The sequence below is a fragment of the Ictidomys tridecemlineatus genome, chromosome 1 (assembly GCF_052094955.1).
Source record: "Ictidomys tridecemlineatus isolate mIctTri1 chromosome 1, mIctTri1.hap1, whole genome shotgun sequence".
In the NCBI taxonomy this organism is placed as follows: domain Eukaryota; kingdom Metazoa; phylum Chordata; class Mammalia; order Rodentia; family Sciuridae; genus Ictidomys; species Ictidomys tridecemlineatus.
In genome coordinates, this window is record NC_135477.1 from 10,826,312 (window position 1) to 10,853,217 (window position 26,906).

General features: G+C 52.8%; 1 protein-coding gene across 5 annotated transcripts in view; it reads right to left on the reverse strand.

Annotated features, from left to right (window-relative positions):
* Positions 1 to 26,906, reverse strand: part of Grk5 (G protein-coupled receptor kinase 5) — a 225,049-nt gene that overhangs the window by 24,567 nt on the left and 173,576 nt on the right. For all 5 annotated transcript variants that reach the window (XM_078040881.1, XM_078040778.1, XM_078040825.1 and 2 more), the window contains 2 exons: positions 4,666 to 4,766; positions 2,335 to 2,427 (listed from right to left, as the gene is read on the reverse strand). In XM_078040881.1, coding sequence (XP_077897007.1) covers positions 2,335 to 2,427; positions 4,666 to 4,766 — 194 coding nt within the window. The remainder of the gene's footprint in view (positions 1 to 2,334; positions 2,428 to 4,665; positions 4,767 to 26,906) is intronic.

The following is a 26,906-nucleotide window of genomic DNA, read 5'->3' on the forward strand; positions in this document are numbered from 1 at the left end:
TGCAGTTCCTTTCTTGGATCAACTCTGAAAACCAGGCGCCCTGCTCCTTGCCTCCAAGGCACGTGCTGTACCTCCCTTCTCTGTTCGCTGGTGGTTCCGCAGGAAGCGGGGCAGGTCCCTACTGGAAGCACAGAGATGCTCCCTCGGCCGTGCTTCTTCTTCCACACAAGAGCAGCCTGGGCAGCCTTGGTGAAAACCTGCCATGTGCCCGCATCCGCCACATGGCCCTGGGAGCCTTTCCTAGAACAGCCCCCAAAACCACATGAAGGTGGCCGAGGCCTAGCAGTTTATGATACATGGAGAACAAACAGCCGGTCAGCGCTACCGCAGAGCTCCTCTGCAAGGGGGAAATAAGTGTAATACAATTTCCCAGGAATTTCTTGGTTAACCTTGGGAGGAAAAAAAATCCCTTTAATATTTCAACAGTACAGCACCAACAGGCCAGGATCTTGTTTAGAAAAAAAATGAGGGGAAGGCAGGGTGCTGTCAGTCATTAAGCCGGGATCCTGCTTCATGAGTTCGGAAATGTAATGCCTTCCAGAGTGAGTGCTTAACTTCTGGGGTTCCCAGGGTGACAATGCTTGCTGAGTGCTGCATCCTGCACGTGGGCTTATGTCAGTCTTATGCTAACCCCAAGAGGTGCTGCTGTCCCTGTTCTACAGAGGACGACACTTAGGCATTGAGAAGGGGAATGGGATGCCTAAGGTCTGGCTGGTAAGTGGTGGGGCTGGCACAGGGGTGTAGGCAGGCATCTGCAGAGCCTCGTTCCAACCTGCACTGGCACCTGGGAGGGTTGGGGCAGAGGGCCATGTGTTACCCAGCCCAGGGCTCCAGGAAGGGCAGGATGAGTGTGCACCCCATCAGCCTGTCCTGTGAGCCTCAGGTGGGCTGCGGCTGCAGAATCAGACACGGAGAACTGAGGGCTGTGGTCCGGTCATGACTGCAACTGTGCCCAGTGGTATCCCTCCTACAGCTAATGGCTGACTTCTGTTGAGGATTAGCCTGTTGAGGATCTAGCACATGCTAAACTCCTCTTATCTCACCCTCACCCCAAGACTAGGAGGCAGGCATTATTGTCCCCATTTTACCAGTGAGGAAATTGAGGTATGAAAAAGTAACCCAGCCTTGCCAAGGCTCCTTGGGAAGAGAGTCAGAAGCAGGACTCAGACTGAGTTGGGTACATGTGCAGGGTGGCCAGTGGTGTCATCGGGTCAACAGAGAAGGCTACCTCTGGTCTCTCGGTCATCCCCACTGGTCAGGGTGGAGAGAATGGCCCACCCAGCTGCACAAAGGGCACGTTCCTGCTGGGCTTCCTGAAGTGTGCTGGGCTTTGAAGGGGCTTCTGTCTTGCAGCTTCTGAGCTTCTGCGGGGGCTGTGGAAGGGGACACTCCCACCTCACCTGCCAGCTTAGCTCAGCATGGATTTAACGTAGCTATCACTCCTTTCTCCAAATCCTGGAACACTGTAGATAGCTGGGCAATGGGCTGGGGGTCCTGGGCCAGGGTTGCCCCTTGGCTGCACTACTGGCTTGCTGAGAGATAAGGCAAATCAGGTCCCCTCTATGTCTCTCCTTCCTTATCAGACACAGTGAGGCCACATCTGCCCAAGTGACAGCCATGCATATGAAAGCACTTTGAAGAGAATGAGACATCAAATAAACCATTAAGAGACTCCTTGTCTCATCTCATTAGGGAGATGGAAAACTAAAGAAAGAAGCCCCTCACTCACGAGGGGAGCAGGCACAGTGCTGAGGACGCTGGGGAGGAGCAGGCGTGAGCTCGGGAGCAACTGGAAATCGGGGGCGGCTGTTTCAAAGGGCAATTTCACCATCCCTCACAGTTTGCAATCAGGTGACTTTTGACTCAGAAACTCCCGCTAGGAATTTCTATGGCTGTACTTGCAAAAGTACATAAAGATTTATGTTCAAAGCTATTCATTATTTCGGGGAAGGTTGCATAAAAACTTGAGAACAGCCTCAGTGTCTATTAAGGGCACTGGGCAAAACAAAGAGTGTGCAACTACTTCAAAGACTCTGGTAGCTCTAATTTGCTAGCAAAGAAAGAATTCCCAAAGAGAGTGAGCCAGAGAAGCAAGAACAAGGTGTTGAGTGTGTGTGTGTGTGCATGTGTGCATGTGCGCACGTCTAATGCACACATTAATAAGCACAGGGCGTTTCTAGAATCCCCAAGAACTTAATTAATGAGAGGAGGATAGCTAATTTTATTGTACCCATGGGCCACGGGGGTAGCCAGCTTTTATATGAATCCTCAGATGGAATCCTGAGCCCGCTGCTCCCACTCACTCCTCTCACGCACAGAGTGTGGGGGACTCACCTCTCCAACCATTTCCACTGGAGAAAGCGATCAAAATACATGCTGTCCAGATATTCGTGGAATGGCTCTCCACTCAGGTAGTCATGCACAGACCTAGCTCAGAGAGACAGAAGGATGGGCATGTTATAATCGCAGGCTTGAAGCAGCCAGGCGGGGCTGTACCTGCAGCGTAACAAATGCAAACCATGGAGTCAGGCATCTGGCCAAAGGTCTTGTCATTTTGCTGAAACTGGATGATCCTGCAAACATGGGTTGGTGTCTGCCAGGCACTGGGCACTGTTTTAGGTCCTAGGATATGCCAGGAGCATGGGATGGGCATTGTGATTAGGGACACAAACAGTAAGTCACGAGCATTAAACCAGCAATCTCAGAGTTGATGTCATCGCCAATTAGGGGAAATCTCTCTGAAAAAGGGATCTGTGAGCTGAGGTGAGGACAGAGGCAGAATTACTGAGGTGCAGGGAGGGGCTGGGACTAAGAGGTGGGGTGGGGGTGCAGAGTGGGGCTCAGTCCCTGAGGGATTTGGAATTGGTCTAGGACCAGTGAAGTCACTATGAGCTTTCCAGGAGTGCAGTAGAATTTACTGGTAACCTGCTGTGGGCCAGGTGCCAGGACAGGCTCTGGGAGACTAGGACTCCTCTATATCTTAGGCAAGGCCTAAGGGGGCCTGGCAGGGTTCAAACTTGGCTGCAGACAGGGGTGGGCTTCTCCTCTTAAAAAGTGGGCCTGTTGTGTAAGGTGTTACACACCTGTAATGCCAATGGCTCAGGAAGATGAGGCAGGAAGATCACAAGTTCAAAGCTAGCCTCAACAACTTAGTGAGGCCCTAAGCAACTTAGTGAGACCCTGTCTCAAAAGAAAACATTAAAAATGAGCTGGGGATGTGGCTCAGTGGTTAAGCACCCTTAGGTTCAACCCTGGTACGCACACACGCACACAAAAAGCAACCCAGCATGCTAACCGATCCAGCCAGGTACTTGGAACCATGAAAGGGTGAGGACATGCCAAACTTGAACATGGGCCAGCATGGGAGGCCAGGATGGCTCTTCCCTCGAGGTCAGAGTCAGGGTCACTAGCTGTGCCCCTGCCCAGTGTTAGACCCTCAACAGCTTCTACAGAGCAGCCAGCAGGTGAGCCTGACATCCTTCTGCTGCACTGGATCAGGTTGGGGGGGGGTCTCCTGAACACCCGCCTTCACCATCACACCATTGCTCTTCCAGCTCTTCCCTGGCTCAGGGCACCCAAGTAGCTGGTTTTGTTGTTCAAGCTGCACCAGGGCCAGCAGGGAGTCCTTGCTCACTTTGGAAACCCCCCGGTACCTCGCATGTGGGGACACAGCAGTGCTTAATACCTGGGTGCTGAATAAGAGCCCAAGAAAATACCCCAGGCCCAAGCAGCTGTGTGGGGTGAGCTGGCTCTAGCCAGGTCCTAGTGGGTACAGGTTTCCGTGTGCCGTGTCAGCTCACAGGCAGTGGTGCATGTGTGTGTACATACATGTGCAGTGCTAGGTGCACACGCCTTTGGAAGGTGCTGTGCAGGATGAGATGTGGGCGTAGGTGGTGCCACTGACTGGTCTCGCTCCCCCTGGGGTAGACGTAGGGGCTACAGACAAGGGGCTGGGGGCTGGGAAGGCTCCCGCGGCCCACCCTGCATCCGCCGCAACTGACTTGACTGGTGGCAGAGTGGGGGTTGGGGGTTGGAAGGATTTCCAAGCCACAGAAGCAGGGTCAATTTTTGCACATTCCTCTGTCCCAATAGCCTAGAGGGACACTTGTTTTCATCTTTGTAGCAGATATTTTCTTTGGACTTGGTACCCCGGTATCTCATTCCCTTCGTGAAAAGTGTAGCCATCCACTTATCCACAGAGGACTTGTTTCGACAGCTCCAGTGGATGCTGGGACCTCCGACAGTGTCAAACTGTGTGTGTACTCTGATTTCCCCATATATACCTACCCGTGATAAAGTTTAACTCATAAATCGGACATAGTAAGAGGTTAACAATAATAACTAACGATAAGATAGAACAATTATAACACTATACCATAATAAAAGTGATTTGAAATTTACAAGTTATTTATTTCTGGAATTTTCCATTTAAAATTTTTAGACCAGACTTGCCAATGGGTCACTAAAACTGTGGGACATAAACTGCAGATCTGGGCGACTCCTATGCATAAGCCATTGGGTGGCCTGGCTGGAGCTCTTGGGCTCTGAAGACCTGCTCTGGAGCTGGGCTACTGGTGGAGGGCTCACCTTTCCGGGTATCCTAATGCCTCAGCCCAGGGAAAAAGGTGGGCCTGCCCAGGTAGGTGAGAGGGGTGGAGCACTTACTGAGCACAGGCAGAAAAGAGTTCTTTGCCGGGCCTCTGCAGGAGTTTCGCCTCCGTCTGGGAGACCAGGTCTCGGCTAACTTGGGCGATGAACACGGGGGACTAGAAGGAGGAAGGAAAGGGAAATGGTGAGGGAGGAGGAGGAAGCCAGGGCGTTCCCATAGTTGCCAGATCAGGGACCAGTTGGACCCCCAGGGAGGGTGCACCAGCTGCCAGTCCCAGTGTGGCCCTTGCCTCCTGCCCACACCCCTGGCTTGGGCAAATGGACAGTGTTCAGTGGTGTGGGAGGCTGCCGGGCAGGAGGACAGGGAGTACGCCCAGACTTCGGGTGCGATTTCTGGCTCTCACAGCCGTGGGGCTCCACAGAGGCCACCGAGTTCCTCTGAGCCTTGCTGCTCACCTGCACAGTGATCATCCCTGTGGCTGCGACCTGGGGTCGGAACTGACAAGGTCAGCAAAGGCACACAGCTGCAAGGAGCTGTGCAAGTGGCCTCGGTGACTCCTAGTGAGCCCAGTGAGCTTGTGGTGTCCCTGGACCACTCAGCCCGTTTCCCCTGAGGGCAAATGTGCCGGGTACCCAGGCTTGAGGTGCAGGTGTGAGAGGGTTTGCAATGGAAAGCCTGGTGGCAGGGGAGGGGCTGTCGGAGCAGCTCCGGGGCTGGCAGACCTTCTGCTGATTCCAGGTTCGGAGCTGTGGAGCCTCTGGCTCAACTGTTCACCTCAGGGCACACAGGAAGGTGACAGGAATAATCATTTTACCCAGAACAATCAATAAAACTTTCAGGAAAAGCTTCTGGCCCAGACCCTGGCATACAAGTTTGGGGTTGTGAAATTAACGTCACCACCGTCACTTCACTCTCCTAGGTTAGGCTGCTGGCCCGAGGCTCGGGTTTGAAAGGGCGGCTCTGAGCAGCAGCCCCACCCTGGGCGGGCCTCACCCACCCCCACCCTGCCCACTGCTCACCCTCCACCAGCTGTTCCCCGGGCCTGACTCACCAGCTGGCCTTTGAGGTGGGCTTTTAATAAATTACAGGGGAAATTGAGAAAAATTACCCGGAATGGGCTCAGAAAGACGGGCGTGAACACATCTTTCTGCCCAAAGAATGTTGGAGTTGGAAAGGCCTGCCTTCTCTCCCAGCTATGCAGATGTGACTACAGGGCTGAGTACTCCTCTAGGTCTGCGGGGGCGGTGCCTCCTGGGGGCATATAACCTGGGGGTGGGTGCCAGGTGGCAGCTGGCAGGTCCCTGCTGAATGAGATCAGCCGCTCATTTTCTATTCCCCGCCATTCTCTATAACCAAATTCCTTCCTTCTTCTCTTCAGTCTTTCCCAGCTCCACCCTCTGCAGGCTCACCCCTGCCCTGGGGCTCTCCCTCCACAGGGAGCCTCAGAGGCTCCAGCCCAGTGGGGGCAGCCTATGGGTGCAAAGCCAGTTACCCCGAGCACCAGGCTCCCAACACAACTTCCCACCAATTTGCCATGGGCTGCCCTGGTTAGGGACAGCCCCCTGCCTTGAAAGGTCCCTTCCTCCTTGGCCTCCAAAGCTGCCCTCTTGGAGAAAAGATGCTTCGTGCTGATGCTGCAGAAGGAGCCTGGGACGAGGCAGGAACCCCAAGCTTGTTCTGACCTCTGTCTGACCTTGGTCATTTTGTGGCTCCTCTGTGACAGGAGAGAGCTGCTCCTGAGATATAACCTCAGGCTCCTTGGAGATTCGAGAATTGATGGTGGGGTGAGGGGTGCACTTCTAAGACTTGGGAATTCTGTAGTTCCATCTCTTGGGAATCAGTAGCTCCAAGCTACTTCAGAGTGATAAAGTATGAACAGGGCATGGGGGCACCCGCCTATAATCCCTGGACTTGGGAGACTGAGGCAGGAAGGTCACAAGTTCCAGGCCAGCCTTAGCAACTTAGTGAGACCCTATCTTCAAGCAAAAAAACCAAAAGGTTGAGGGGTGGCATCCCTGGGTTCAATACCCGGTAACAAAAAGTGACCAAATGAGGACAAACCATTGTCCAAAGGCAAATCTGCTTCAGGAAGAAGAGGATTGAGGGCTGGAGCAGCCTTGGTGGGGAGGGCCTGGTAACGTCACAGAGGGGTGCTCGATGCACATTTGTGAACAAGCGGGTGAGATGAGAGACGTGCTGCACCAGGATCTGACCTTTAACCTGGTAGGAATTAGCAAAGGCCCAACATGGGACACTCTGAAGCTGGGGCCTCTAAATCTGGGAGCAAGCTCCTCATGCTGCAGCAAAGGGTGACAGGCTCAAGAGCACTGAGAGCGGAGCTTGTCCCTTGGCCTCCTGCATAGCACGGGGGACTAAATATGCAGATGTACATTTCCTTTTGTCTCCCTTTGCCACTTTTTCTCTTTAAAAAGCTTTGCTCCCCCGCAGCAGAGCCTTCAAGATGGAATTTTTTTAGTTTCTCCTATTTTTCTTCAAAGCTGGCTTTGAATAAAACCTGTTTTCCGGCCAATTTGACTAAATATTTGTGGAGCTGCCAGCCTGGTAGCCTCTTCCCCTGGCTGGTATTGAGCTGCTGGGTAACAAACAGATGCTGGGCATGTGGCTGTGGGCAGGAACGGAACCATTTTTTGGACCTGAGGTGCCCACCTGTCTGCACTTGGCTACACACGACCTGCCAAGCCTCTGCCTTCACCAGCACCAGGAGGACCCACCCTCCCGCCACAGGCCCAGCTGGGGCTGACAGGGGGCAGGGGTGGGAAATGAAAAGGCAAAGCCAGTATGCCCTTGACCTCAAAGCCCCTCCCTCCCGTAAGACACAGATGCTATACGCACTGTGAGGGAGCGTCCTCACGGGAAGTTCTTGCACTCCTTGGCCACCTTGGCCATGTGTGGTGACATACAAAACGGGCTAGTGGGACTCAGTGGCCTTCAAGCTTTTCTTTCTTTCTGTTTTTAGCAGCAAGCTTTTCTCCTTTTCCAAATGAAATTTATCTCCTTATGTAGATCCAACACTTAAAATCATTAAAAGTAACCGGCAACAACTGTTTACACAGAGTGAAGGCTGACCCTGGCCCACAAGGCACGTGAACACCTCCCAGGGGTTCTCCCGTTTAGCCCACATGACGGCTCTCTGAGGCACATATCAGCATGATGACCTTTTTGAAGACCAGGAAGCTGAAGTTCCAAAAAGTCAGGCAATTGGCCCAAGAACGCCCAGCCAAGAAGTGACAGAAGGGATCTGAACTGTGTGCCTTGGTTGGAGGTTTGAGGCCGTCTGGGCCTCCTCTCTCGCCTCCTTCCCTATCTCTCAGGAGGCTCCTTATGTAGAGCCAGCGCGAACACCAGGGCACTGCTGGGTCCTACCAGTAGAGACAGGGGACACAGCTCAGGCAATGAGACCCGCACTCACTTAAGCCTGAGATCATTATGGGCTGGAGCAATCTGGGAAAGGCTTTGTAGAAGTTGGAATTGAAGGCAAAGTAAGACCTGGCCCCAGACCTCCCCCCTGTCATCAGCCTCCCCTCTGCAGGCGAGGACAGCCCACTGTGCTCCCTTCTCAGTGGATGGTAGGGGTGGCCCAGAGTCTAGAGGTGACCAGTTCTGTGCATGAAGTCTCGCTGCTCTCACAAGCCAAGCCTTGGCAGGGGAGTGAGCAGCAGATAATGCCTGTGGTTTCACGACCACTGCTTTAAACTCAGCCTCAGGCTTGACATGAAGAGATTAAGTGATTCCAACTAAAACCCCTTTCAAGAGACTCCAGGGAGTGACAGCTTTGCCAACAAGATGGGAATAAGAAGCTGCTGGCCAGTGTGGACCCGGAACCCAAGCCCTCCAGCCGGTGGCGAGCAGTTGCTCCCAGGTGCGCTTCAGTGGAACCTGGGGTGTCTGATCCTTCCCCTCCAGTTTAGAGAAGTCCACGGTAAAGAGAGAGCCAGTAAGAAGGCCCTCCACAGCCTGCAAGTGGGCCCGATGCACCCCTCAGAGGGCCCTGGGGATCCCAGCTGGAGTCACACTTGCCATCCATCCCCGGGAAGTCCCTGCCAGGAGGGAGGGGTGTATCCTGCAGGCCAGGAGGGCTGGTGCCCTCACTGCAATGAGGACTCAGGTGTGGATAGTGGACTGTCCTCTGTGGTGTGGCTGAGGGCCAGGCTGGGGAGGAAGGCAGGGGCTATGCTCCATATCAAAGATGGCCTCCTGATTTCCCTCTAAGCAGACATGCAAAGGTGAGGGCCTCCAGGCCCTTAGATGTCTTCATGGATAAAGGTGACCAGGAGTAGGGGCTTAGTGAAGTCCGCTGCAAAATTCCCCTAGGTCTGGGAGCCCTCAGGCCCACAGTACTTTGAAGTTAAGGATGGTCTCCTCCTCCAGCTGCAGGCTTTGACTTTTAACACAATGGTATGACTAAAGCACCAAGTGACCTTCCCTGCTCTCAGTGCTGGAGATGGAACCCAGGGCCCGGAGCATGCTAGGCCATGCTCTACCACTGAGTTGCACCCAGCCCTACCAAGGGTCCTTTGGAAGTTATGAAATGAGCTCATGATGGAGTAGCCCCCAAGGGCTGGAGGAAGGACCGGAGGTTTCTCTGCTCAAGGGGTCCACCATGAATACTTGGCCTCTTAATGGTCTCAGTAGCTGACGTTAACCAGCCTGCCTGGCCCTGCTAGAAAGTCACTCTGGTGACAATCAGGATGACACCCAGTTGTCCTTATAAGAAGTCCTTGAACTGAGACAGCTTAAAACAGCATGAAATGCCTCAGAGCACTGTTGTGTGTCCCTGGGACACTGACCAGAGAGCTTTCTCCCCGCTGGCCTGACCAAAAAGGACTTGGCTGCTGGAGGAACTGGTGCTGCTGGGACCACCCATCCTGCTGCTGCAGGTGGCCCTGAGCTCTGACAATCCCCTCAGTGCCCGCTCTTTGGCTAAGGACCCTCTTCCACTCTCCCACTGATGCTGGGGAGGAGCAGGGTGGCATTAGAGCTTGGGTACAGTTCACCTGCTCGGAGTCTGTGCCTCTGGGTAAAAGCCCCTTCACCCTGAGAGGAAAGACCTGATCCTTCTCCTGCTTTGGGAATGAGAAATTGACCTTGAATCAGAGGATGCTGGGTTGCGCTTGGCTGGTGGCCCAGGCTGCCAGTGGTTGCTGCGGGTAGAACAGACGTGACGTGGCTGCCACTCTCCCCCAGGAATTCCCAGCTACCTGTTCTGTCTTGCTGCCTCCGCCTGGCTCCTCTGCTCTCCCTGATGCTTACTGGTTCTGGGGATCAGGCAGCTCCCAAAGTCAGGGTTAACTATGACATATCTTTTCAGGCAGCAAGAGATGAAATGTGCACAGGTAATTTTCTGGACACTGCTGTGACAGAGAAAACTCCTTCATGCCACTCTGAAGTAGAGTCGGCCCCTGGCAGCAAATGATGTGGCTGTGTACATGGATCACTGTGTACCTTCACTCTTCTCTAGGCCCCTCCCCTCCCTTTGTCTTCCTCTTTCGTGTCCTCCACTGCCGTGACTCTAAACTTCAGCATGCTGGCTAGGCCGACTTCTCTTTGACTTCTGCTCCATCAGATCAGAGCCTCTGTGATAGTCGGGTGCAGCAGGGGTGACCAGCAATGATTCAATGCACTGAAGGCCTTGGGATTTCTAGGGGACAGTTTGGGGTGGCAGTCTGGTTGGAGGGAAGAGTTAGGGGATGTCACGAAGCTGCATTTGAATAGCAGTGGGTGTAGAGTGAACAAGTGCTTGGTTTGGAGTGGCTAAGAGGTTACACAAGGGGAGGTGACCTCACCCCAGTGACTTTAGTGCAGCCATGGCTCAGTGCTTCACATTTTCATGTTCGCAGAGTCAAAGGGCTTAACCCCAAACTGAAATTTCCAGGGAAATGCCGGCAGGCTGAGGAGGGAGGCACGGGCCTGGCCTCGGGAAGAAGCCACCCGCTGGGTTCTACTCTGTACTCGATCCCAGAAGCTCATGCAGGTCACCCAGCACACCCGAGGCTTCCCTCTGATGATGAAACGTCCCCTCTGTGTGACCTCACACTGAGGGATCCAAACCTCAGGGCAGCTGGCCCCCAGTTCAGCTCAGCTTCAGCCCTTGAAGCCAAGGCCAGGCAAGCCGTCGGTCCACGAGGTGGCACTATTGAGTCCCTGCACCATGGTGCCTCCAGAGCCCCGGAAGACACTCTACCGCTGGACCAGCCTCCTGTCCTCCAGGAGTAGGGGGGACACAGGGGCATGCCTGAAATAGTTAGCAAGGGATCACCGTCATACCTGAGCAGTGCTCCCTCACACTAACAGTTGAGGGGAAAGTGAGAGGTCCATGTGGGAGGAAGCCCTCCCGGGGAGATGAGAACTGGCCCTCGGAGCAGAGGGAGGATTTATAGAGGAACCACACTGCGTGGCAGAGGCCTGGAGGCTGCAGGGAGCTGGAGCAGCAGGAGAACTGCTTCACAGTTGGGGACATTCGTCTCCACGGCGGAAAACAGGAATGGCGGTGACTCAGAAGTTGAGGCAGGAGGATCGCGAGTTCCAGGTCAGCCTCCGAAATCTAGACCAGGCTCTAAGCAACTCAGGAAGACCTTGTCTCAAAATAGAAAAATGATAAGAAGGGCTAGAGTGTAGCTCATGGTAGAGCGCTCCTGGGTTCAATCCCCAGGACCGTGAAATGGAAAATTAAAGGAAAACGAAGAGTGAGAACACGGGAACGGCTGTGATTTCGTGCCCCGTTATCCCGGGAGCTTTGGTCATCAGCCCTAAGGGGGACATCGCAAAGACTGCTAGCATCGGTCACCCCCATGACTGTACCTGCTCTCCAGGGCACTGTCTCCCTCTGCACCACGAATGACTGATAGAAAGAAAGGACACCATTTTCTGCATCAGTGAGAAACTCCAGATGTCTGAGGCTCTTGCTCGTGAAAGTCTCTTTCAAGAGGTCAGAGTGGAAACAGGATGAGTGATACTGGCTGGTGTCCTCAGAGGGAGCTGGAGCGTGACCCAAGGGCCAGGAAAGGCTAGGAGATCTGCCCCACCTGCACCCCACCCCCACCTCCTTGGTAGCCATCAATAATCCTCTGCATCATCCTCAGAGCCATCTGGAAACACAAGCCCTATACTTGTTCAGAGGTCAGGACCCAAGATGGGGACGGAAGAGGGAGAGATCAGAGAGAACTCTCCGGGGAGGAACCCCAGGGCTTTCCCCTCCAACCCACTCATGGCACAGATGGAGAACCTGAGAGAAGGGAACCCTCCCAGTTGCTGGCCCATGCGGGAGCCAGGATCTGCATCTCAAAGTGCATGTGTGGGGGAAGAGTTCTGAGCTGCCAGAGCTCTGGCCCAGCATACTGGGAAGGACATTTCCATTTCAGTGGCTCATCCCCATTTCACAGGTCAGACCACACACCCAGCAGTCTTGGCCTGGTATGGCTCCCGCCCATCAGCTCCTCTCCATGCTCATCTCACCAGCCTGCTTTCAGGAATTCTCTCTCAGACTATTCAGCAGGGTCCTCACAGATCTCTGCTACCCCTTGCTCTTGCATTGGACATGACAGTCCCCAGTGGAGTTTTTCTGCATCATACAGCATTGGTGGTCCCTATTGCCTACAGGATTGAGTGCAGTGCCTGCTTGGGCCTGGCCCAGACACCCTTCCCAGCTTCTTTCCCCTTTCTGCCCTTCACTCCCCATGGTCTGGCCCCACGGTGGCCAATTCCTGAGCAAGCTCTCATTTGTTCTCAGAAGGAGCCCTTCCCACCCACTATGGCTTACCCAAATCCCACCTAGGCTTCAAGACCTGCTTCCAATACAACCATCCCCAAGAAGACCCTGTGAACAGTGAGGACCTTCACTGAATCCCACCACCCAGGGACACTGTCACAGCACTGCCATTGCTGCCATTTCTTGAGCACCCACTTACCAAACACCAGGAGCCTTATGTGGGTTATCCTGTTTAATCCTCTCAAAGTCGATTTTATTATTATCATATGCATTTTACAGATGCAGAAATAGCTCAGAAGTTAAGTAACCTGCCCAACATCACACAGCTGGTCTAAGAGCAAAGACAAGATTCAAACTCTGGCAATCTGTGCACAGAGCCTTATCCCTAAGCAGTATCAGGTCCTTCAAGGATGCCATGTTCCTTCCTAGATAGCCTGCAAGAGAATCTTGACTGTGACCTTGAAAAGCAAGCCTTTTTCGGAGAGGGCTGGATAAGGAAGCACAGTGGATCCTCATGCTTTGAGAAACGCTGTTTGCAACACACACACACCAGTGTCCAACATATGTTTTGCTTCAATATACAGACACATCCCCCTGAAGAGCTCGGAGCTCATTAGCAATGGTTCTGCCAGTGGACAAAAGGTCAGTCCAGGAGACAGCCCACTCTATCTCCAGACGCAAGCACTTAGGGCTTGATGATGTGTGTATTTTCCTATGTGGGCAGCTGACATTCCCCATGTAAACTATTTGCAATTTCCCAATGTGGACAGCTTGGCTTTCAGGAAAAGCTGAGCAGAAGTGAGACAAGACTCTGGAAAAAAAGGGAGGGGTAGTTCCCAGGAAAGGGAGTTGTTCTGTCCTGATGGACCAGAGTGAAAGCAGTTACTTCTGGGGACCCTTTTCTCCCCCAGGATGGAACGAGGCAGGGTAACTCCCACAACTGTACCCTGCCCACCCCTTGACCTGCTTCAGCTACAGGAAGCCTGGTTGTGGGCAGAGCAGGGGTGGGAACCAGGCATCCAGCAGGAGCCAGAGCCGGGGGCAGCTGTGGCCTGTGAGAGGGACAGCCCAACAGCCATGGCACTGGGTTTTCCCACCAATTTGTGCTTTGGTTGCTCTGCAGTAGAATGCTGGGAGGTGGGGCTAACTGTCCTAGGATCACGGACATGGAAACTGAGCCTTGGAGAGCTGGCTGAAGGGCAGGACTGTTGTTCCATTTCTGTCTCATGAGAAAGGAGTGCAGTGAGTACTCTGTAACCACCTGGAGACAGAAGAGTCAGAATGGTGGACTCAAGATTCAAATCCAGGCCTTTCTGGCTCTAAACCTGGAATCTTTCCACTTCACTTTGGTGTCCCTGGCACATGACCGACTTCTCAATATACTTGTTGAACAAATGTGTGTGTGCACATGAATGTATGTTCACAACGCAGATGAAGGAGCCAGTCCTTTTCCAGTGCATCAGAAGTAACTTCATGAGGCTATCTGGTCTACCCTCTGCCTTGCTAGGCCAATCAGAGTTCTTTGGAAGTTTCCCAATCAGAAGTGGATGGAGGCCAATGCACATCTCAGGTAGGAACTGTGGGCTGGTGGCTGGGGGAGAACATGAGCTGCCCTTGGGGGACATATTCTGGGTCCAGAGGTACCTAACCCAGGTACCGCCGTGTTTCTCATGGTTTCATTTGGTCATATGAGGAGGCTCCGGTCCCAACTTTCTAATAACTTCCCCTTTGAGCAACTGAAAGGTAAGAGCCTATCACTTGCTGCCAGGAACCAGGGACCAGGGTGAGAGCAGGAGGTGGTGAGGCACGTGGGGCCTTGTTCCCACCCCGACTCCTGGCTTGAAATGAAACATGCTTGTACCATCAATCACAAGAGTTCAGAAGACAAAGGCAAAGTCTTGTTGACCAGCAGCCTCTGGGGAGCGTTTCCTCACTTGGGGGTTGATTTAAGGTCTGGCTGACAGGAAGAAAAAGCGCCGTTCTTCCACCTTTTTAATCAAAACCTCAGGGCCATGTGTTAAAGCCACTGCCGCACACCCTGGAGTCTGTCTGGAGTAGTTCCTCTCTCTATCCGTGGCGGCCAGGCAGGAGACACAATCCACAAGCCCCACACAAGAACGGATCAAAGGAAAGAGGAGGGCTTTGTTTTCTGGGTCACTGGAGAGAAAATAAATCAGCTCAGCCACACGCTCACGAGCGAAGCTCCCTCCACTCTGGGTCTGATGTCTGTATCCGGCAGCTCTGGGCAGGGACACCCAACTGCTCAACACAGCGTCCTCACGGCCAGCCTGGTTGGTGGACTGCAAGGCCTGAGCATTGTGCCAGCGACACGGCCAGACACACAGCTGACAGCTGGAGGTGTGTGTGGTAGAAGATGGAAAAATAAAAAATCTCCTCCCTGGGGCAACATACTGTTCCTCTCCAAAGTCTTAAGGGAGGTGACCCTCACTGCTTGCCTTGGAGGTAGGCACGGCCTCCAATCAGAAGTGGATTTACTATGAAGCACAGGAAGCTTAAGCTTTGAGGCTCTCAACTTGTGGTTCTGGGAGACACAGAATGTTCTAGGCAGGGAGGAGAACCCAGGTTTCAGCAGGGAGCATTTCTACAGAAATATTTCCAGTAAATCAAGGCAGTGGATGAAAAGGACCCAAATCTCCAAAGCTCCAGTAAATGTGATTTCTTTTCTCATCTCAACATTCGCTTTTGTATGATGTCCTATTCCCCACGTTGTTAATGCTCCACCTCCCTGGCTCAAAACCTGGATCTTCCCTTGTCTCCAATACAGAGCACTCAGTCTCACAGGGCCCTTCTCCAGATGCTTTCTGGATTCCACCTCTGTCTCTGCTGACCATCAAACCTCTAGGAAGATGGTGCCCAATCTGCCATCTTTTCCTCTTCTTGATGAAAAGCTCAAAGACCTAGAGTTAGAGCTCTCTCTTGCATCATGTGGTTGGTGGAGGAGGTCAGGAAAAACACACCGACACTGTTTGGAAGCGTCCACTGCCCTAGGTAAGGCTCACAATTCCATTGTGACACAGGCACATGGCCACCACTCTTTGAATAATGACCTCTTCCACCTCTTCGATGGGGATTATGCCAGGCACAAGAAGGGACTTCCAGGGTTGGGAGTTGTCTTTGTGAGCAACAGTAGAGCGGGGACACTGATGTGACAGATCAGGAGGATTCTGCGCTGGGATATGAGTCAGGTTCCCTGAGTGTGCATTCTGTGCCCAGGTCACGAGTTCTAGCCCAAGCACTGAAAAGGCCAACTCAGTTGGCCAATGGCAAGAGTTCAAGGCCAATGTGGATTGTGGACAGCCTGTCATTCCCGGGAGGGAAGGCTACAAAGGTGGCCTAATCAGACACAGGTGGCTTCCAGGTTAAATGAGGCTTGGCCCAACCCCGAAGGTGAGAGCCTTTGACAGGCAGTGGGGAAGACCCTTCCATCCTCTGACTCTGGGCATCTGCCCTGAAGGCTTCCAAGAAGACTAGACACTGGCGAAATTCACTTCTTCCTTATGCGAAACGGACACTTTCCCTGACAACTTTCAGATGGCAGATTGCCTCTGAGGACCCCCCAAAAGGTACAGGCAACAGAATGAGGGGTCATGAGGCCAGGAAGTGTCTGAAGAAGCCCTGCTACTGGGGGGCAGTGTGCAGTTCTAGCCCCTTCATGGGCCCTGCTGACCTGGCCACCAGGCCCCCACTCCCTGCAAATCAGCCACAGCCCTTGCAAAGCCGAAAGCAGATTGGGCTCAAAAGACCTAGATGGGTGTTTTCTTTGCTAGTCAAGTAGCTTTGCAGACATCAGGATGAAGAATTTGTAGGGGTCGGAAAGTGAGAGAGGACATTTTTAAACAACGGCAGAATGTAACCAGGGGCCCTGAGAGCTGGACAGCTTTAATGAGAAGGAGAGGAAACTACATAGTGACCCTGACCCCAGCCTCGATCCTTGACGTCAAAAGCAAAAGATGATAATTAACAAAATGCGATGTGTCCGGACGTGGAGTGAGGGGCCAGCCGAGCTCTGTCAGTTTGATAATCCCCGGTCGTGACCTGCAGGCCCAAAGTGTGCAACCAGAGATGACGTGCTGTTTACACAGGCTGCACACAGGGGCTCACAGGCCCCAGAGCAGCTGTGAGCAGAAGGGATTTTCCTGGCGAGTGGTCTGTATGCAGCCACCTCTGCCACCACATGCAGGTACCTTGCAAGTGAGCTCTGGTCCCAAGGGGTAGGGTGCAGAATGCTCAGGGCAGGGAGTGTCCCTCAGGCTGCGTGTGTGAGAACCGAGGGCACAGCCAGCTGACTTTCTGTCTTCTAGAACACCCACTGCTCTCCTCATCCTCAGGAGCCAAAGGAGCCTCAATCTGAAATGGGGTTGCATTTTTCTCCAGTGAAGATTTCATTCCAGGGGCTTTGGGATGAAGGAGCAGCAGAAATATCCTCAGATCTGAGGAATTGGGCCACATCAACCCACTTCCCTAGGAGATGTCATTTCTCTGCCCAATGTCCATGGGTGGGGTAGGCCACATTGGAAGTTGGCCAAACACAGGCACCACAGGGACCAGCATGCTGTCCATCCAAGACACAGCCGGGGACAGGGAGCCTCAGGAAGCCACTCCGGAGAGGAATTCTGGGCAGGAAATACCCTACGCACAGAAGCGCAGGGGTCAGAGGCACAGCCTGCTCTGCCAACATCTAGGGACATCAATTTCCTGACCTGGAAGGTCATGAGAAAGGAAAGAGGACCTGGAGGGGCCTGCTGTGGCCTGCTGTGAGGAGCCCAGTGGGCACGTCAGCCTCGAGGGCACCTTAATGAAATCAGGATGTGGGTGAAGACAGTTTTTGTCCCAAGAAAGATGGGTCAGGGGTTGTCTGAAGGACGATTACACAGTCATTAAAAATGTCACACAGGGATCCTGTGAGAGGAGGCAGTGCCGATGACAGTGTGTGAGTGGAAGGCAAGCCCAGGAGGGGCCCCGGAGAGAACAGTGGAGTGGACACGGCGGAAGACAGCCCACCTCCCCGACTGGACTTGGACAGACTGGGATTAGACCCCAGTCTCACCCCAGTAAAATGTGGAAGTGGCATTTTCACCCTTTTTAAGTGTACAATTCACCACAACCTTTTTTCCAGAAACCTCCGCCCACACAGAAGCCCTGTGCCGCTCAGCAACAGTTCCCCACTCCTCCTCCCAGCAGCCCCTGGGAACTGCCCTCTCCTCCGTCCCTGTGGATTCGCCGACTCTGTATACCTTGCGTGGTAGACCATACGGGAGTGACTTTCCTCTCAGCGTTCTTCCACTTAGCACAGTCTTGTCCTCACTGTGGCACGTGTGGCCACTCAGTTCCTTTCTTCAGCCGAATACCATTTCGTGGCACGAGTGTGCTGCATCCTGCCCATCCATCCTGATGGACACTAGGGTCGTGTCTAACTTTGCTACTGTGAGTAACAGCGGCTATGAACTTCTGCAGGCAAAAGTCTCTTTGAGTCTCTGTTTCCAATCCCCCCCGGCATCACTCTTTCTAGCTAAACAATCAAAGTAAAATGCAGTCATTGTGTCTACTGCCCAGGATGGCCACGGAGGCGGAATGCACTAGCTGTGTCAATCATGCAGCGCGCAGTAGGTGCTAAATAAACGTTGCTCTCTCCCACCTCTTCCATTAAAACCCGCTTTAAAGGAACACGAGTGAGTTAGGATTCTGGACCTCCTGGCACCAGCCGCCTTCTCTGCCCTGCTCGGGCATCATTATTTTTCAGCATTTAGACACTTACTGCCCTTCCTTCTATCCAGGCAAGGAGCATCCCTATCTCCTCTTCCAAGCTGTGTGAGTGTGGGGTCCAGTCCTTTCCTGGGCCTCAGTTTCTTCACCCAGCAAATGAAGAATTTGACTTAGCTTGGTGTTTTTCAATCTGGGTTCCACGGAACCCTAACTGTTCTCGCAGTCAGAGCCTGAGGCAGGAACAGGCAGGAAGGCGAAAGAGGCTTCTAGCCCCAGCTGGTCAACCACAGCAGGTCCCCTTTATCCATGTGCACACTAGAAAGCTGCAGATAGAATTCTTGGCCCTGGGTGAGCCAGTTTCTCCTTGGAAGACTATCATGAGAACTGAGAACTGTGATATTTCAGTCATGAGTAGTTGCCCCCAAAACACTAGCTCCTTCCTGTCTTGCCCCAGGACACCCAGTGAGCACAAGTGAGCACAAATTAGCTTTTGAATTCATCTCTGCTCCTCTCCAAAGTGGAAGACGGAGAGGCCCACCCCCCACCCCCACCCCTACCCCCACTGCTTAAGCAAACGCCAGTGTCAGGGCTATAGCACCCTGGATGTGGCCCATTGACCCAGGAGCTGTGCAGGGCCAGGCCTGGTTGACACTTGGATAGGGGGAACCCCAGGAAGTCCCTTCCCAAGTTTTCTTTCCAATCTCTTCCACGCTCAGGGCTCTTTGCAGGGCTGTGGCAGGAAGCTGGAAAGGCCTGGTGTGGCTCAGCTGCCCTCCCCCTGTCCAGCCATCCAGCCAGACCCTCTGCACAGGCCAAGGTGGACTCTGAGCTTACTGGATTTGTTGACAAGAGGATGGAGGTCTGTTCCTGTGTTGGGACACAAGGGACAAGGACTGCAGCAGAAATGAAAGGTCAGGTCCAGGGCCAGTGGCCACAGCCTAAGCCCCATGGAGAATAGGCCAGGCACTTGCAAAAGAGGCACTTGCCCAAGTGACCCATGTTCCATGCCCTTGCTGGTTCTGGAGACCAGCGGGTGGTTAGATGATTAGGTGGACCCTACACCACCTTCCTCAAAGCCACAGACCCCAGGAAGGACCCTGAAGAAGCCTGAACTAGTCCAGTGCTTCTTTTTTTTTTTTTTTAAAGAGAGAGGGGTAGAGAGAGGTAGAGAGAGAGAGAGAGAATTTTAATATTTATTTTTTAGTTATCGGCGGGCACAACATCTTTGTTTGTATGTGGTGCTGAGGATGGAACCCGGGCTGCACGCATGCCAGGCGAGCACGCTACCGCTTGAGCCACATCCCCAGCCCTCCAGTGCTCTTTATTCCATGCTGTCACCAACCCCAAGCCAGCGTTTCCATAATGCTTCATTACTGGAAGCAGAGAGCTGGACCGGCATTTCCAGGGGCAATGTGTGCCTTAGGAGCTTCAGTGACACTATTAAATAATATTGGCTCAGTCAGGGAAAAGCTTATTCTTTTCAATTCTCCTTCAAGCATCTGATCATCAAGATGAAGTCTCAGCGTGGTGCTACTGTCTTATTACCAATCTCTGACATTCCTAATCTTCAAAACCACCAGAACGGAGGCCTACAGCCCAGAGCCTCAGGCAGGCAAAAGGATCTAGCTTGGATTTAATGCCAATTTTTCCAGCTATCTTTTTTTTTTAAATCTTTTTTTTTTTGAGAAAGAGAGAGAGAGAGAGAGAGAGAGAGAGAGAGAGAGAGAGAGAGAGAGAGAATTTTTTTAATATTTATTTTTTAGTTCTCGGCGGACACAACATCTTTTGTTGGTATGTGGTGCTGAGGAGCGAACCCGGGCCGCACGCATGCCAGGCGAGTGCGCTACCGCTGAGCCACATCCCCAGCTCCCAGCTATCTTTTTTTTTTTTTTTTTAAAGAAAGAGTGAGAGAGAGTGAGAAAGAGGGAGAGAGAGAGAGAACTTTAATATTTATTTTTCAGTATTTGGCGGACACAGCATCTTTGTTTGTATGTGGTGCTGAGGACCGAACCCGGGCCACACACATGCCAGGCGAGCGCACCACCACTTGAGCCACATCCCCAGCCCTGAGCCACATCCCCAGCCCCCAGCTATCTTAATGTATCACAAATTAGTACTGGTTTTGCAGGTACGTTTCTGAAACAAGATTTCCTTTTAAAACTTGTTTAAGTTAAAACATGAGTTGATTTAAAGAAAAATGTTATGTAGATAATTACAAGCATGGTTAATAAGTAGGGTAAAAGCCCTGAAGGTGCTATAAGAATGATTGACAGTCAGGAGCCCATACTAGTGCCATTATTTTTATCAACCCTGTACTCAGATGAGGAAACTGAGGGTCCAAGGGTGCATAGCTGGAAACTGGAAGGACTTGGATTCGACCTGGTCCTGAGGATAAGAAATAAGGCTGGCTGTCCCAGAGGCCAAGGTGCTAAATACCGGCCTGTTTGGGCTTGCTCGGACTCCGGGGGCTGGAGTATGCAGGGTGGAGGGGCCACGGAGTTGGTGGGTTCATTGAGCCGGGTGGGGATGAGGGGAGGCAGAGAAAAGGCAAACTTAGAATGATTACTTCTTTTTTTCTGGAGAGCTTTAAAAGATGGATGTTTTTATTGAGAGACAAACAAGCACTAGGAATAAATTTCCTTTGTGCAGAAAAGAGGGCTTGATGGGTAATCTCCCCCGTCACGGAGACAAACCCCCCAGACTTACCCAGTCATCGTACATAGAAACAAGGAGGCAGCCCTATGTCTACGGGGGGACCAGGAAACAATACTTTGCCTGGAGACCTTTGGCCAGCAAAGTTCTCCGGGAGCCACCTGTGCTGGGCAGTCCCCGCCTTGCACAGAGGAGCGTGTTGGCAGTACATGCCAGGAACCTGTCCCTACCCTCTGCCCGCCCTGGTGCCCAGGAAGAACCCCACAAGGCCTTTCTTTGGAACCATCCACTAGGTTTGAGATGCCTCTGGAAACCACTGCTACTTCCTCGTAACATCACATCCAAACTGGGAACCATCTTCCAGGCCTTGACCATCAGGTTTCACTGATGGGGACCTGGCCTGGTGGCTCACTGGCCCAATTCAAATGAACCACAGCAAAATGTCCCACAGTGGGCACTGCTGAGGTGGGTCCCTCAGGGGCTCTGCCATCCTGGACCAACCCTTCTCTTCCCAACCCTCAGCTGTCTGGTCTGTAAAATGGGCACAACAACACACACCTTCGGGAGCTGCTGGGAAGGTCCACAAGCAGGTCTGTGAGAAACCAGAGCAGGGCTGGACTCGGGGGGCTCAACGGCTGAAGAGTATTGTCAAGTCAGCGGGATGAGGGGTGGGATGTCTGAAGGACCAGGCCCGGCCCTGCCCTTTCTAATGGGCAACAGGGTTTGGTTCTCCAGAGGAAGAATGGTTCGTGGGGCAAGAGGATTTGTTTCCTTTGTCCCTAAACAGGCCCTGTCCCCCAAGGAAAAGAGGACTGCACACAAAAATAGATAAGACAAAGCAAAACAAATACTTTAAAAACAACGAACAAAATGAAGTCAAAGTTAAAAACCGTTATGCTTCAAAGAGCACCATCAAGAAACCGAAACAAGGGCTGGGGTTGTGGCTCAGAGGTAGAGCGCTTGCCTGGCATGTGTGAGGCACTGGGTTCAATTCTCAGCAGCACATACAAATAAATAAAACCAAGGTCCATCAACAACTAAAAAAAAAAAAGAAAGAAACTGAGACGACAACCCACAGACTGGGAGAAATATTTGCAAATCGTGTGTTTGAGACCTGCAAGCAGAACATACGAAGAACTCTCGCAACTCAACACTAAAAGGACAAGCAACTCAAGTTTAAAACGGGCTGAGGATTTGAACACAGACATTTTTTAAAGAAGATACACAAATAGTCAATAAGCATGTGGAAAGATATGTGACGTTATGAGTCACCAGGAAAACTCAGATCAAAATCATGTCAAGAGGTTGGGCGTGGTGGTGCTCGCCCGTAATCCCAGCAGCTCAGGAGGCTGAGGCAGGAGGACCACAAGTTGAAAGCCAGCCTCGGCAACTTAACGAAGCCCTAAGTTTTCAGTCTCTAAATAAAAATACAAAAAGGGCTGGGAATGGGGCTCGGTGGTAAAGTGCCCCTGGGTTCAATCCCTGGTTCCAAAAAAAAAAAAAAAAAAATCATGTCGAGATATTACTTCATACACAACAAGGTGGATAAAGTAAAGAAAATAACAAGGGACGAGAAGTGGAGAAACTGGAAGCCTCGGGCGCTGCTGCTGGGAATGACCGTGGTCAAAACCGCGGGCCAAGGTCTAGCAGGTCCTCCAATGATCACACGTACAGTTACCATTTGACCCAGCAATTGCTCACCTGTCTGTAGCCAAGAGTGGTGAGGACGCGTGTCTGTACATAACTCCCACATGAATGCTCCTGCTAGCACAATTCATAACAGCCTCAAAGCAGAAACTGCCTGTGTCCATGAACTGAAGAGAAGATAAATGAAATGTGGAGTGTCCACCAACGCAATATTGCTTGGTCGTAAAAGGGAATGAAATACTAATGCACGCTACAGCACGGATGAACCCTCTGTGGCTGAAGAAGCCGACACAGAAGGCCACATATTATATGACACTCTATTTATGTGAAATGTCCAAAATCAGCCTAGCGATGAACAGTGAGTGGTTGTCAGGGCCTGAGAGAAAGGGGACAGGGCAAGAACTGCTAACAGGAATGGACAAAGGAGGGCGTTAAATGTCTTGGATAGGTAGTGGTGTCTGGGCGCAGTGGTACACACCTATAATCCCAGAGGCTTGGGAAGCTGAGGCAGAAAGATTGCGATTCAAAGCCAGCCTCAGCAACTTAGCGAGACCCTGTCTCTAAATAAAAATGTAAAAAGGACGGGGATGTGTGGCTGAGTGGTTAAAGGCCCTGGGTTCAATCACAGTATGAAAAAAAAAAAAAAGGTAGGGGTAATGGCTGCATGACCAAATATTTTTAAAACCACTGAACTGTAGATTTTGAAAAGGTGAGTTGATGACATATGAATTAGATCTTGATAAAGCTGGTATTTTAAAAAATAAAATCGGTAGTGCTTAGGTGATATACAATACTGTTTCCATGGTTACTTACTACTACTTATTATTAGAATTAGGAATATTTGCTGGTGCACCCCCAATCAGGGTGACCCTTCCTTCTCTGCCACCACCATCACTTCTAGTCCAGATCCCCAAGAACCCAGCGCGCACAGCTGGTTGACTGTGGGATTCTCTGGCCAGTGCCTCTGAGCTGAGGAGCCTGGGAACCAGCCCGTCCACCCAGCACCACACCAACAGTTTTCAGCTTGGGGTTTTGAGGGCGAGAAGGCTTTCCTGGTGCGTTCACCTGGTTTTCCAGAAGTCTCTGCATTCCCCGGCCTCCCTCTTGACCTTGAGAGGTCAAGGCAGTTCAAAGCTCCTGTGCCTCCTTCATCCCTCCCTTCCTCTTGGGCGGTGGCCGTGAGACAACACGTTCAAGATGGAGGAGCCACAAAAGTGGTCAGGATCCCTGCATCACCCATGGAGAAGCTCCCGAGAGAGAGATGACCCAATCGGATTATGCGTGAGAAAGAAAGAAACCTTTGTTGTTCGAGGCCCCTGAGATTTGGGGTGGGTTTGTGGTGGCAGCTTGCATCAATCATCTTGACAACACACTGCATGTTAATGGGTCCAGCCTTGCCGTGGCGCCCTCTGTGGCTGGGGCCTCCAGACCCTCCCTGGCCTCTCAGCTCCATAGCTGGGAGTTGCACGTCTGATAATTTCCTCACTCAACAGCCTGGTTTTGAAAGCTCAGAGAAGGAAGGGGAAGGCAGAGGACCCCAGCCAGGTGTCTAGGATGCATCAGCAGCGTGTTGCCCTCGCCGGTTGTCCTGTGGCACGACCACCCCGCCCGCTCACAGAAGAGGACCAAGAAGCTCATGACCTTCCTGAGGCTGTGCTGCTAAAAGAGGTTGCATCTCTCTGCTGCCTCTCAGTTAGATCCTTGGTTTTTCAGCCAGTCCCAAAGCCCACTCCTGCCCCATGTCCTATAATGGCCACCAGAGCAGAGCTGGCCTTGTGTGGGCAACTGCTGCAGGATTTGGGGCAGCGTCCAAGGAGTGGGCTTTGCCTCTGGGGATGGAAGTTTGAGCAAGGCTTTGCAGAGTGCTCTGCCACAGGGAGGAGGGGACTGTGGCTCCAGGCGTGAGCATCTCCTTGGAGCAGGGACTTTCCATCCTGGCTTCTGGCAAATACTCAGTGTCAGTCATTGAGGGACAGGAGCCAGTTCCCCCAGAGACATGAGGCAGGAGAGGTGAGTGCCGTGAAGGGAAGCTTCCCAGGGCTTCCCAGTTCCACCTGAACCAACTTGCTCTGCCTTGGAAGATGCCCAGCAGGGAACGCAAGCAGATAATCATCTCTGCTAATGGACTGATAACCCGCCTCTGCAGCAATGACCCTATCCTGTGCTCCTTGCCTGGGGTCACCACCCACTCAGAGACTCAAGACAAACCAGGAGGTCATCTGCAGTTCCTTCAGGCCCACACCTGGCTGTCACTTTTCTCTTAGCATTCTCGAAGCCCTACCCCCACTGCTCCTCTGGCCCCCTCATGCTCCTGCAGCAACTCCCAGATAGCCTCTGCTTCCTGTCCTTCCGCCTCCCCTCATACTCCTCCATTCAAGGCCTTGGTCAACCTCCTGACGTCAACCTCTTCAGCATGGTTTCCTGGGCCCTGCAGCCCCAAGGACCACCCCTACCTTTCGCTCCTACCCCGGTGACCATCTGCACCCTGAGCTACTCTGCACCAAGGGCGCTTGGCCTTGTGCTGTGGCTGATCCGCTGTGGCCCCATTCTTCAAGGTGGGGGCTGCGGGTGGGTGCAGGATGCACAAAAGTAGCCCTGGCTGCACCTGTTTGATGCTAGTAATACCTCCCCGAACACCAACTCCAATGTCCCAAGACATTACCACGTGTCCTCTGGGGCCAAGTCGAGACCACTGCTCTCTGCCTTTGCTTCTGATAGGTTCTTTCCCTCCTTTTGTACCTGGTTTCCTCTGCCACCTTCTTTCAAATCCACACCAGCATCTTCACCTCTCAGGGCCTCTGCTGGCTCGCCCAGGCTGGGGTAGGGGTGGCTTCTCAGGACCCCGCTCCCAGCACAGAGCACTACTCCAGTCACACTGCATTCAACTGATCTGTTTATGTTTGTCCCTTTTCTGTAAGGTGGGCTGCTCAGAACCCCCACCTTGGAACAAGGAACACAAGGAGCATGTGCTCAGAGACCACTGGGTTGGAAGGATGGATTTTGACTAGAGACAGAAGAGCCCTGTGCATTGGAGGGGTCTGGGCAAGGCAGACACAGAAACAGAAGTGATAAAGACCCAGCAGGAAGCAGCACCTTCCAGGACAAAGACCAAGAAGACGTGGATATCAAGAGGAGACTGAGAGCCAGGTGTGGTGATGCATGCCTGTACCTCTGTGACTCAGGAGGCTGAGGCAGGAAGACGACATGTTCAAGGCCAGCCTCAGCAACTTGGCAAGAACTTTTCTCAAAAATGAAAAGCACTGGGGACGTGGCTCAGCATAAAGCACCCCTGGGATCAATCCCCAGGACCAAAAAAGAAAAAACAAAAAAAACATTTGGGTGATGTGGCTGGAGCCCAGTGGGGGCTGTAGGAGTGACCACAAGAAAAAGGAAGTAGGAGCAGGAGGAGGGATGGTCACAAAGGCCCCAAGAAGACTTCCGCAGCCCTGGGGTGTCCAGCAGAATGCTGAGGGGGTGGGTGGGGGATGGGGGTAGTCTTGTGGTCAAATAAGTTTGGGAAATGCTATGTTAGCATAAGTAGTTTTCCTCATAGCAGGACTTCTCGAGCTTTCGATGTGCTCAAGTGCTCGTGAGATGGCGGCCCACACTGTGCTGACCCCAGGGCCTCTGGTCAGTGTCCTACAGCTACATCTGAAAACGCTGCCTGGAGCTGACATGTGAGCTGCATCTTAGGAAGGCCCCCAGGCAAGGATCATCTGGATTTGGGGGACAGTGGCTCTGGGGGTTGACAGGGGCATGAGCCACTAGCTCAGCTCCTCACTGGGTCCCTTGCTCCGGCACCTGGGGCTTCTGCAGCCCTGAGAAGTAAAGTGGGCTCTTGAGCTCCTGGTGGAAGGCTGGGGGCACAGTGCAGAATTTATTGAAGAAAAGCAGTCGACCCAAGAGATGGCCTCCCCAGGCCCCTGGGCTGTAACAGATGGTGTGGTTTAAATTTCAAAAATGGAGGAGTACTTAAGGAAAAATGTTGGCAGGCACAGAGGCACTTGTAAAACCATCTGAGCTGATGGGGCGTCTGGGCCCCATGCCTCCAGGAGTCGAGGCTGCTCTGAGCAGAGGTAGGGAGGGCTGGAGGGCCCGGACCAGGGTCTGCTGGCAGAGGCCTCTGGATGAGGTGGGCCAGGAGGGCGAGAGGGAAGCCCTGGCACCTGCCCACGTCCTGCCCTTGGACAGGCTGCCAGCGTCTACTCCAGCTGCACAAGGGGAGCACAGTCAGGCAAGGCTGGGTGGAGGGAGCACCCTACCCTGCCCCACCAGATGGCAGGAAGCTGCACACCCCAGGGGAAAGGCCTGGGGTCCCAGCATCACCCAGAGGCAGGTACAAGTCTGGCTCTGCCATTAGCTGTGACCTGGCAGGTGACAGCTCTGTGGAGCAGCCTCATCCTCAACGGTAAGAGGAGCATCTTCAGCGACTGCAAGGACTCGGACAGCAGGTCCTCAGCCCCTGTTAGTCATCACTGTTTCTGGGGACACAGACTCAAAGAAGGTATGGAAGGAGAGCTGGAAGGGCCCAGCAGAGCCTCAGCAAGA